The following is a 12,893-nucleotide window of genomic DNA, read 5'->3' as shown; positions in this document are numbered from 1 at the left end:
CAACAATACAAAAAGTGACAATGAAGATCGAATAGTGATTTTAAGATAGCAAATGATCCTCTTAATATTTTCCTAACGTTGGATCCCTCCATACCTTCCCTCCAACCCTTCGACTTTGTGTCGCCCTTCGGTTCTATGCCGTCCTCCAGTTTTGTGTTATCCTCCGTCTCCATGCCATCCTCTGGCTCCATGTTGCCCTCCGACTCTGTACCATCTTTGGTTTCGTGCCATCGCCTCCATCTCTGTGCCATCTCAGGCCCGCTCTTGCGGGTATGATATGTTTTTACATTCAAGTTTTATATAGTTGATCACATTCCTATTTATCTGTGTCATATATTTTACCGGAGTCTCACTTCGGTGTCGGAGTGGAAGATCAGGACAACTCAGTCTCCATTCTAACCCCTCATTAGCCTTGTTACTCCTCAGAGACATCTTCAGACGCCTCGTTTTCCTTCTTATTTCATGATCTAATCAATATCGAAGATAATTTACCCTTTCTTCCTTCGAATAACTTTGTCAGTGTTCTTAACAATTAACTGGTGGCTGCTCCTTATAGGAGTGTCAGTGCAAGATCATTCATATTGAATTTTGAGAACTTTCTGTGTATATATAAAATATTCTCCCACCTCTAAGAGATTATTGTATATATTGGGATATAAAGTGCTAAACTTACCCAATTATACGTGAAGAGCATCGAAAATTGAACGTGCAATATCTGAGGTTGTCCTAGGGGTGTAATTGAGCCGATTCGAGTCGAACTCTTTGATATTTGAGTTTGACTTATTTATAATCGAGTCGAGCTCGAGCTTTATTTAACGAATATATTCATGACTCACGAGCTTATTCAAATTTTTATCCAGCCTAAACGAGCTTAATAAATATAAATTATAAATTTAAATATTCATTAAAAATTAAATTATATATTTTTAAAAAATTATAATATTCTTGTTAAAATTTATAATTTTATTCTAATAAATAAATTTAATATATTTGCCTATGTTTTTCATAAGTAGAGTGTAAAATCTATAAATTCAATATTAAAATTATTATTATTATTATTTAAAAATTGATTTATGAGCTTAACGAACATGTTCAGGAGCTAACGAGCCGAATATTATGAAGCTTGAGCTTGATTTGTTTATCTTAACGAGCCTCATTAAACGAGCATTTATCGAATCGAGCTTCGAATAGCTCACGAACGGTTTGACTCATTTACATCCCTAGTTGTCCTAGTGAACGAGTATATATGACACTTACGCTTACCGCAACTCTACTGTTGGAGAGAATGCAGGCCACAAACCACTGTGCAACGAGGAAAGATCATGTAAAGATATGGATGCGGGCGAGCGATGGAACTGCGACCCTAAAAAAATTATAAATCGGTGTGTATTAAGAAATTAAAGTAAAGAAAAATTTATATAAAAAAGTGGAAATAATTTTTTTCCCCCTTGGTGTGGAGATATAGAGGAAGTTGAATTTATTATTAAAAATTTTAAGTCAATTTATAAAAAATATCTTTTTATCTTGATTTATTATTTTTATTTTTTAATTCAGGTATTTAGTTTATCCGTACAGCCTGTTTGGAATGATATGAAATTCAATTCCTTTTAGAATTGGAATTGAATTCTATGTTTTGGAATGATTTTTTAGCTAAGAATTGATATGGAATTCAATTCCAATTCCATCAAACAAGGCAAAAGTAAATCACACCTCTTTATGTGTGATTTAGATAGGGAATTCAATTCTCCATATTATGTCCATTGTGCTCTCATTCTCTCTTCTTTGTAAAAAAAGAAAAGAAAAAAGAGAGAAGGATAAAATGATAAAGAGACCTGCTTTTTCCCCCTCCCCTGACACACTCACCACCCGACCCCACTCACTTTTTGACCTTTATACCCCTGGGCCATATTAAGTGTCCGTGTTCTTTTTTTACAAATTTTTATTTCTTTTTAATCAATTTTTTATCAAATTTTTTTTAACAGTTTTAATTTTTAATCAGTTTTTATCAATTTTATTCTTTTTAAATAATTTTTTATTATATATTTGTAATATTTTATTTATTTTTTATAGTAGATTTTCACATTTCACACGTTCGCTCCCAGCTCCATCATATTATTTATCTTTATATTATGTTTTATTCTATTTTATTTTTATTTTTTTATTTTTTTATTAAGTATTTTTTCGACAAGAATATCATACTATTTTTATATTTGTAATATAAAATCGGATCCTATGTCTCCAATTTTCTCTCTCCCCATGTTCCACTCGTCACCTCCAGCTCGCTACCGACGGCTTCTGGTCGTCGCCCCGACCAGAACTATACCCTAGGGGGAAGGTAAACCGAGGAGGATCGTCATCGACACGATCGATATCGGAATTTGACCGAATTTGAGCAGGGACTCAGATCGATGGTGAAGGAAAGTCTGTTCAAATCCGGCCAAATTTCGGCGTTGATCGTATCGATATGACCCCACTACGTTCACCTTCCCCCTAGGATATAATTTTAATCGAGGCGACGACCGAAGGCTGTCGGTGGTGCCGCCGACGGTGGGTTGAGGTAACAAGTGGGAACAGAGACAGGTGATATTGGAATAGAGGATTAGATCTCTTGTAATCTTTTATTTTTTTAATAGTAAATTTCAGGGGTTATTATTTATAAAAAAATTAAAAGTAAAATATAGATAAAAAATGAAAAAATTGATGAGAAAAATAATAAATAAAATTTATTAAAAAAATAAAACTAAAGAAGTAAATAAAATTGAAAAAAAAATTAAAGAGGTAAATAAAATGAGAAAAACATAACTTGTTATTTAAAGAAAGAAGGGTTAAAAGGTCATTTAGCAGGAGAGAGATAGGGGGTGGGCTGTCAGAGGGGGTGGGAAAAGCAATTTACAATGATAAAACATAAGAATTTCATAACTTAAGTTGCAATTCATTTCAAACATGAAAATTGAATTCAATTTTTTATAGAATTCAATTCAATTTCATGACTTAAGTTATTTCCCACCAGGGTATAAATTGAGCAGTGTGATCAATTCCAGAGACAGCAATTCAGCAGTCTTAATAATTCGAACACGGCATAATTTTACCCTATATGAAAATTACACCTTGGTCGAGCAAGTATTTAAGTGATAAATGCCATTATAACGGCTTACGTTTTTCCATCCGACCCGTTACGTTAAGCACCAAGTCAATATAATGAAACGATGGACTCCTTCGATCTTTTCGGTACCCACAATTATTTGCATCGCGTTTCCTATTTGCCATTGCGAAACCCTAACCCTATCCCTCCGTCCCCGAAATCGAGATCGTTGCCATGCCTGGCGGGGAGCCGCTTTCCCCCTCCTCGATGCACCAAAGGTCTTCGGACGATCATGGTGCCGAGGGCTCGTCGAAGCGGCGGAAGCACCACCACCACCATCACCGCCGCCGACACCATCACCGAAGCAGGCAGGGGCACGGTAGCGGTGAAGATGCTCGGGATAGCTCACCCGCTCCCCAGGTGGTGGCGGGTTCATCCGTAGAGCCGATGGTCGTCGACGATGAGCGAGAGGAAGGAGAGATTCTTGAGGAGGACGAAGAGAGTCCCGAGGTTAATGGCGGGAAGTTCGATGGATTTAAGCTCGGTGGGAGTTCTGATGCTGAATCAGGCGAGATTAACTCTGCCGGTCTTGATGGTGACACAAATCTGGTCGGTTTTGTTGAGTTTCGCCTCTTCCATACTTTTTGAGGGTCTTAATTTCAAAATCAGAATCTCAGTTTTTTTTTCACTCAGTAAGTTAGCGCTTTAGCTAGTATACTAGTTTGATGTATGGATGCTATTAGTCCAATGAAGTTGTGGAAAATGGATCTCATTTTTTATTGTCATGATACACATGCATGTAGAATTTTTATCTGCTATCCTTGATCTTTCTAGAATGTCTTCCATCTAAATTTATGTATGTACCGTAGGGACAAAATTAGAAACCTTATTTTCTTACTAGAAGTGTAAAACACTATCCACTTTTTTTTTATTCTTACCTTTCTTGATACGAAATTTTAGTTGTACTAGGCAACTTCTTACCCATGTTGCAATGGTTGCATATCTTAGATGTGAAGTAAAAGAAACCATCCACTCTTATTGATTCTTACTTTCTTGATACCAAATTGTAGTTGTACTACAGGAACTTACCAATGTTGCTATGGTTGCAGATCTTGCATGTGCCCAAAGATACTTCATGCACGCAAAATATGAAGGCACTTGATCACAATCAGGTTGTTCATGGAAATGATTTTTCTAGCAAGAGTGACAGAGATCATCTGGAGAGAGCTATGTCAGATGAAGGTACTTTATCCTTGAAATTTGAGAATGTATCTTTTAGTGACGAGGAGAAAAAAATTGCATTTCAAACAAATGCTAAAAAAAGACAACGAAAATCATCAGAGAATGATGTACACGACTCAAAAGTTCACGTAAGCTCAAGATCTCCTGTCTCTAGAGAACATTCTCATTTAATAAATCATAGAAAAGAGGATGACCTTGAAAAAAGAAATTCTGACAGTGACTCAGGGATGCTTGACTCGAGTGATTATTATGTGGATTCAAGGGATGTTTATGGAAGGCAATCTGATAGGAGCAGATCCATTTCTGCCAAAAGATTGATGGACAAGCACCGTGAAATTGGAAGATCTCCATTTTCTGAAAGTTTTCATGATGACAGACTACATCAAGATAGGTCCAAGTCCTGTGATCACACAGAGAGGCTATCTTCTGAGAAGGTTTCACGACCCTTAGCCAATGGTGATGATCCAGTTGATTCAGGAGGTTCAAGGGATGATTTTGGTAGATATAATAGGTTGGATAATGACATTGCTATTAATCGAGCAAGCAATAATGAACTACCTTATGAAAGAGAGAATAGCATCAGTGGAATACAAGATGACAGGCATGGAAATTGGGACAAAGAAAAGGAGAGGGAAAGAAACAGTAGAGGTGCCAGAGACAGGGATAATGTGGACTTAGATAAAAGGACTCATAGGGAAAGAGAGAGGATTGGCAGTCATAACAGACATGATTGGGAGCACCGGCATGGAAGTCGTGCAAGAGATAATGTAAGGGAAAGATCCAGAGGCAGCGCTAGAGACAAAGACAATGTTGAGTTCAAAAAAGAAGTTCGTTCAGAAAGAGAGAGTAGTAGTTATAGTAGATATGATAGAAGGGAGGACAATCATGATGTCCGAGACAAGGATAGGAATAGAGAAAGATACAGCAGTAGTAAAAGCGAAAGAGTTAGAGATTCCCATAGTGACCTTAAGAAGGAGAGGCGGGATAGTAGACAGGAAAGAAACATAGTTGATGATCATAGAGATAAGAATCGAGCTTGGGACAGGGAGGTTAATGTGCAGAATGTTAGAAATCATGGACAGATAGAAAAAGATAGGGGTGCTAACAGGGATAAACACATGGAATCTAGACACTCAAGGCATGATGAATCGCAGCATCACAAGGACAAATCACGGTCTAAGGAGGAAGGTTTTCATACTGACCATCCCAAAGAAGACAAGCAAAAGTCTATTAGGTATGGTTCATATCGGGCATCTGTGGTTGATTGCACCTTTTAATCTTATTGCCTTTAATGTCTCATATTCTATATATATCAGGGAGGAAGAAGAAGATGACTACCAAGAAAGGATTACACAACAACTTGCCAAGCAGGATGAAGAAGATGTTGATAAGATTAAAGAAGAAAGCCGAAAGAGAAGGCAAGCTATATTGGAAAAATACAGACAACGTCAGCTACAACAGGCTGAATCTTCATCTGATGGCAATGTGAATGGTAATACACTTTGCTCATCAACTTCCATATTGTTTGATAATCCGAATAAGATTAATCTATGTGCATACTTTCATCTATGATTTCTCCTCACTGTAACTTTACTTTGGATGATAAGTCTTCATCTTTTTAACTTGAAGCAAATGATAAAGCTACTTTGGATAAGGAGAAGCAACAAGGCCCACAAGTTACAGTTCTTGTGGATAAACCTAATGGTCATGAGCTTGAAAGTGCAAATGATTTTGGAGATGCATCTGATGTTGACACATCATTTACTGTGAAGAAGTCACCTGTGCAAATTGTAAATTTGGTTGATAAAGCATCAAACACTGCTGGAGAACTTGGGGAGGGTACACCAAAGGTTAGTTTCAGCATAGTTATTTACTGAATTAATTCATTATTAAAGTTGGTTTCTTATCTGTTTATTCTATTTAGAGTGAGAGATCTACAGACATGTTTAGTGATGACATATTTGGAGAATCACCTGCTGGGGTTAGCAAAATGGTAAACTCTTTGACATTGCATATTAAGTCCTTTCTATACACCGTGCAGTTTTTCAACTTTCGATTTTAATGTGATAGTAATTTTTATACAGTCGTCATTTTTGGATTGTTGGTTCTGTTTTTTTTTTTCTTATAGCTAACCATTATATGAATAGTGAATTTAGCAAAGTAATAAATATAGACTAACTTAGAGGGAATGAAGGATATACTCAGTCACTGTTTTTGGATGATTGATTCAGCTGCATTAGTTGTTTTCTAGCTACCTATTATATGGATAGTTGCATTTAGCAAAGTAGTAAATATGGACTTAAGGGGAACAGAGGATATAGGTGTTACAATTTGTCTTAGAGATGGTTCCCCTAGTTCATGTGGATCAAGGTTCTTGAGGTTCCATGGCTTTAGTGTTCCATGCTTGGTGATATAAACTTTGCAGCATATTTTAGCAATTGGAAAAAGTTGACTGGTACATGGATTAGTTATTTTGTGGCGGCAGATCATCCATGGCTTTAGTGTACCTTGCAAGCAAATATTATGTTATGGTATTTACAAGAACAAATTCCTATAGTTTTTAATATTCTAGATAAAAATATATTATATTGGCAATGTCTCTTATCTAGTTTCACTTTGGTGCATCTTTTAGTAACATAGCACCAATGTTTGGGCTTATTAGGAAATTAATTAGCAAGGAAAAGTATGGGAAAATGATGGAGTGGGGAAGGACAGAGCAAGTGAAACTAACAGAAACATTGTTCTCTGAATTTTGTATACTAGTTAGAATGGGAAATGAAGGGAAGCAAAAGCTACTAATTCTTTCTCCAAGAGTTGTGCAAATTGAAGACTCTGTAACTAAATAAAGGAAAACAAAACTATTAATTCCCTCTATAATTTTCTCAATTTAGAGGCTCTTTACGTGAAGAGGCATAAAATCTTTTCCTTTTTTTCTTGTCCACCTCAACAATATATTTTCTCCCCAATAGCAGATCTTGAACTTCTCTTTCCCTTCTGATTCTTCCTCCTTATCCCAAAAAAAGCCTATGGTTTCTTGCTATCTGGATCCACAAAAGCCTATGGTTTCTTGCAATCTGGATTAGTTGTAATCCTTTTTATGGGAAGGTTAAGGAATTAAATATATTATTTTGAATGTAGTGAAGAAAACTAATTTATTAATAATCTGATATTCATTGAAGCCAACTGGATTAAAATTTATATTTTGGACAATTTCATATATGTTTTGAAGAATTATACAAAAAGGTTCTAAATCCTGTTTTCTTCTATTGCCATTGGGTGGTAATAGTTAGCTGGTAGTCCCCTTTTTTTTTGTTTATAGGAAAGGGAGAATAGTACATAAATAATTGAAAGGTGAAAATAGGCCTGAGTGATATTGTTCCAAAAATAAAAGAGTAGGAAACCTGGATTAAAAATTTGGAATATGGTAACTTACATGTGTCACCGTTAAGGAATCAAAGCTTTTACTCTTGAGTTGTGAATGTGTTCTTGTTATCTATGCATAACAAGGGAATATAATTTTACAATGTTAGATTTAGATGATCTCATTGGCCAATTTCTCACTAGCTTAATACTTAAATAAGGGTATGTTACTATAGGACTAGGCTATATATTATTTGTTTGTCATAAACTTTATTCCTCAAGGTATTACTTAATAATGTGGTCTATTATTGCCTATCTAGAGATATCTGATTGAGATTGGCATGATTTAGTGTATGCATATACCAAGTTAATCCTTGTGCTATCCCTTTCAAAAAATTGCATGCTGTGGATTTTATCTGTTATCTTCTTAATGTGTTATATAATCTGTAAATGCTGCTACACATGTTAAAATGCACCTGACTTTCATTGATACATTTTTTTTCTTAGATGAAGCTTTCATTTTATTTATTCATACATTGTTTTTGGAGTAGGTTACAAGGCAATCAGCATTGGTTGGTGGAGTTGATAGCAAATGCTATTTAAATTTATCTTCTTATACTAGTATGTGTTTCTATCTCTGTAGGTCAAGGATGAAGGACCACAAATAGATCAAAGTTGTCTTTATGACAATTGGGATGATGCAGAGGGTTATTATAGTAAGTTTGTCCATATTTTGGTATAGCAATTTTCCTCTCAATTGTTCTGTTGAACTTGAGAATTTGCCTTTTCATAAGCTAGTTTCCGTCTTCAGGTTACAGGTTTGGGGAAGTGCTTGATGGTCGTTATGAAGTTATAGCAGCTCATGGAAAGGGTGTTTTCTCCACAGTTGTCCGTGTAAAGGATCTCAAGGCTAGGAAGAGTGATCCTGAAGTAGCTATTAAAATAATACGCAATAATGAAACCATGTAAAATAATAATACCTTTATATTTAAGTGCAGAAAGTGTTTCCTAAGCTATTTAAATAATTTTCATCTATTTAATATGTGATTTAAAATTTCCTCTAGGTACAAGGCTGGTCAAGATGAACTAGTCATTTTGAAGAAATTGGCGGGAGCTGATCCTGAGGACAAGCGGCATTGTGTTAGGTTCATCTCATCTTTCAAGTATCGGAATCATCTTTGCTTAGTTTTTGAATCTCTTCATATGAACCTTCGTGAGGTTCTAAAGAAATTTGGTCGTAACATTGGACTCAAGCTTACTGCTGTGCGGGCATACGCGAAGCAGCTTTTCATTGCGCTGAAACACCTCAGAAATTGTGGCGTTCTGCATTGTGATATTAAGCCAGATAATATGCTGGTAGCTATTCTTGATTGCTTTTTATTCCCATTTCATTCTGTTTGAACAAGTGAGAGATTTTGCTGATATCTAATCTCATGTGTAAATTTTGGTTCTACACCCAGGTAAATGAGGCCAAAAATGTTCTAAAGCTTTGTGATTTTGGGAACGCCATGTTTGCGGGTAAGAATGAGATTACCCCATATCTTGTTAGCCGGTTTTATCGTGCACCTGAAATAAGTAAGTGTTGATTCAAATCAATTTTTTTTTCTGTAAATCTTTTCCTTAGAGACACATTCATTCTATATATATTGTGTTTATCCTTTTTGGTTCATCAAATTCTTGTATTCGTAAGCCTTTTTTTCTTTATACCAGCATGACTTTCAGATCATCTTGTTATCATGTTATGTATTAGCAGACTGATTAGATTCCCTTTTGTAGTTCTTGGATTGCCATATGACCATCCCATGGATATGTGGTCAGTTGGCTGTTGTCTCTATGAACTTTACACAGGAAAAGTGCTCTTTCCTGGGCCATCCAACAATGACATGCTTCGACTTCATATGGAGTTAAAGGGTCCTTTTCCCAAAAAGATGCTTCGCAAGGTGAGAATCAAACAGAATTTATCCTCCTGGAGACATTATGTCTTTGAAATGTTTGATACTGAATTGAAATTATATACTCTGCAATTTGTGTCATATTACATGTCACAAATTTTTGTTTGTTTTTCTCAATTGTGTCATGCAGAAAGTTCCTCATTCTGCGCTAGTACTTTTTTTGTGCCTCTGGATTATGTTTAAATTTCATTTTCTGCAGGGTGCCTTCACAGATCAACATTTTGATCAAGATTTGAACTTTCATGCCACTGAGGAGGATCCAGTTACAAAGAAGGTTTGTATTATTATTCTTTTGCCTTTTTTTTAACACCACTTGTTTTTATATTCTTAGAATGATTTTGGACATACTTATAACAGCTTTCTCTCTTGTGTACAGCCTATCAAGAGATTACTGTTCAACATTAAGCCAAAGGACATTTGTGCCCTCATATCGAGTTTTCCTGGCGAGGATCCCAAATTGTTATCAAGTTTTAAGGATCTTTTAGATCGAATATTTGTATTGGACCCTGAAAAGAGGATGACAGTTTCTCAAGCTTTGAGTCATCCATTTATCACGGGCAAGTGAACTATGATGCTGATTTATTGACTGTCAAAATGCTGTTCACATCTACCTTGTGAGCTAAATTTTTTTCCCACCCATCTAATTCTTGGGCATTTATTTGTGTTTTCACTCGGCTGGAGCATCATGGATCATGTTAATGAGGAGTCGAAGAGATCAATGGTTTGAATGCCTTCTCACATGGGAGTTCTTATCATTGGGATGTTAATCTGTTTCTTGTAAGATAACTTGCTGAAGGCATTTTCTTTGTAAATTATTCTTGTTCGTTGCTTTTGGAGATATAGAATTGACAATTGTTTTGTTGCTGCTGTCTCATTCAGCCTGCTTGGCAGTATTGAAATATGTGAATCCTTGTTCATAGTTCAGTTCTTTTTGAAAATACAAGTACTTTTGGCATAAGACCACAGAGAAATTTCATCTTTATCATGTCAGACATAACTTTGCTCAACTTGAAATAATTTGCGTGAAAAAATTATCATTTAACTGTTTAAGTTGATGGGTTATTTGGCCTCAAAATTTGGACTGCTGTATTACTTGAGTTACAACTTATGCAAAATCTGTTCTCTTACAATAAACTTTTGGGAATTAAGCATCTAATTCTCTCTTTTGTTCTATCAGGGCTATTTACTATCAACACTCTTTTAGGTGCTAAGAAGGCAACCAAAGAAGGTAGCATGTTTAGTTTGATGGGCAGCTTAATATGCTTACGAATGATTTTGGACAGGAGAGTCTTTTGATCTGTAGATACTACAGTTCTCCAGTGAAAGATAGTCTTTGGGTTTGAACCTATATTATGTATCTCTTGGGAAATATAGTATCTATGATGGTTGATTTTAAAGATTTGATTTGACAGTTTCTTATTCTTCTGCTATTTTAATTGTCATGTAGTATCTTCAGCATCAAAATGATCTGGGTTTATGTATTATTTATGCTATATTTTATATTATACTCTTTATTGCTCACTAGCACTGGTAATTTTCATCTCTGTTTTACTCATAGATATAATATTCTTGATTGTATATTTTCTGTACCTAGGCTATATGGACTGGATTTTTTTTATCAATTTAAATTGGTTTAGAAAATAAATATCTACATCTGCTTATTATATATGTATTCAAATTCAAGCTCTTCAATTCTGATTTTTTGTTCTTTGGCATTCTGGAGACTTTAGATTGGAGCGGCGGGATCTCTTGCTAGTGCTGTTAAATCAATATGGTAATATCTACTTATCTTTCGTTTTCAGTTTTTGCTGAATAGGGTTATCTAATACATATTAGCATATTGTTTGAATCATTTTCATTTAAAATTAAGCTACAATTACCTGATACTGACCTGATTGTGGGGCTGGCTTTCTAGCAGCTTAGTGAACTGCTTGAGCGTGTCTGATCAACTTTATCCATCTCACTTTCTAATAAGTTATTTAGAATATTGGGACCAAATAAGACATCTGATAAATGTTATAGTGGTTAGTAGATCTTCATCTTAAACTTTATGCTACATTGCAAATGGCATTGTTCAGTGTCCAAATGCGTCTAATTTGTTTTCTTAAAATACTGCAGTGTAAGGATTAAGGTATAGCTCAGATTTGCATGTGCTTCTTAATACCTTTCTAACCAAGCACAAGTATTTGAACAACCAATTATTATATATTTATATGTTTTAATGTAAAGAGCTCGTCAAAGATGGTTCAACTACAATTGGGATCATTCTGAATTAAACTTTTTTTTTTAATTCCATGATTGATGTTTTTTTTTAAAAAAAAATTGTTAGGCATTGTATTCAATTCTCATTTCAACCTATCTTTAGTTGTTGGTATCATCTACTTAGATTACTAGTGCTTGCTTTATCACACAAGTAGCTATGTTTTTTTGGACCACAAGTCTTAAGTCCCTCTGGAGTTTAAATGCAGGTGGTACATTGAAGTATCTCACTTGACTTTCTAAAAAAGGTTTGCAGGTGATCGATAGGTGTATTAGGTTCGTGTTGGTATTTGAGTCTTTGTTTGATAAGGGTACCAAGTGAATAATCCAAATATCATTATGACTACAAAGTTTGTAGTCACCAGCTTGCATTCTGACAACAGTTGCTTTTATACCTTGGTACCAGTAATTCTTTTTTAACTGCTAGCTAATTCCGCTGGTCAATGTCTTATTCTTGCGTTACCATCATGAGCAAGATACCCTCATATTTTGATTTCATAGGTCCAATGCTTAATACATTAATTTGTGTTACCTTATTGAATATTTGGTGAATTTAGTTATTGGTAAAATTGTGTCCTAATTTTGTGTTATTATTAAACTCTGCCTCCAGAAATTAAGTTCGATGTATAATGGTTCATCTAAGTTAATAGACGGAGGGTGCTGCCAAGACCTTCGGGGATGGTTATAAATTGTCTAGGTTCAACCTTCTACTAGTTTTCAGCCTGTTTTGCTTGAATAAAATAGTTAAACTGTGTTAGGCAGATGGCGATAAAGTTCCTACACAATTTAACGGCTGCTGCTTGTATATAAAGACGTTTTTTTCTCCTTTTCATTTTATTTTTAGAAAAGGAACCCTTGACTGTTATTACGTGCGTAAAAGGTTAAAAGGGTTCGTGGAATCATTTAATCATATGATATTTTGCATTTGCGAATGCTGAGGTAGCACAAATAACCAGTGGTTAAGAATACAATTCTTGTAGCATCAATTTTGCCTTCAA

The 12,893-nt window shown here is 35.1% G+C and overlaps 1 protein-coding gene across 3 annotated transcripts; it reads left to right on the top strand.

Annotated features, from left to right (window-relative positions):
• Positions 1–3,226: 3,226 nt before the first annotated feature.
• LOC122027114 (serine/threonine-protein kinase prpf4B-like) lies at positions 3,227–12,805 on the top strand. Of its 3 annotated transcripts, none has more exons than XR_006124292.1 (15): positions 3,227–3,691; positions 4,192–5,558; positions 5,641–5,816; positions 5,954–6,174; positions 6,249–6,317; positions 8,328–8,400; positions 8,496–8,649; positions 8,749–9,040; positions 9,145–9,259; positions 9,461–9,624; positions 9,836–9,910; positions 10,013–10,413; positions 10,814–10,864; positions 11,367–11,410; positions 12,506–12,805. XR_006124292.1 is itself a non-coding variant. In XM_042585965.1 (12 exons), the coding sequence occupies exons 1-12, from the start codon at positions 3,317–3,319 to the stop codon at positions 10,199–10,201; spliced, it is 3,270 nt and encodes a 1,089-aa protein (XP_042441899.1). In that variant the 5' UTR covers positions 3,227–3,316; the 3' UTR covers positions 10,202–10,594. The 3 variants fall into 3 exon arrangements, 1 of the variants encoding a protein (XP_042441899.1); XR_006124291.1 differs by having other exon boundaries at positions 11,360–11,410; XM_042585965.1 differs by lacking the exons at positions 10,814–10,864; positions 11,367–11,410; positions 12,506–12,805 and having other exon boundaries at positions 10,013–10,594.
• Positions 12,806–12,893: the final 88 nt, after the last annotated feature.

Source organism: Zingiber officinale, chromosome 10A (assembly GCF_018446385.1).
Source record: "Zingiber officinale cultivar Zhangliang chromosome 10A, Zo_v1.1, whole genome shotgun sequence".
Classification (NCBI taxonomy): Eukaryota; Viridiplantae; Streptophyta; class Magnoliopsida; order Zingiberales; family Zingiberaceae; genus Zingiber; species Zingiber officinale.
Note: the sequence above shows the minus strand (reverse complement) of the source record. Positions and strands in the feature narration are given on the sequence as shown.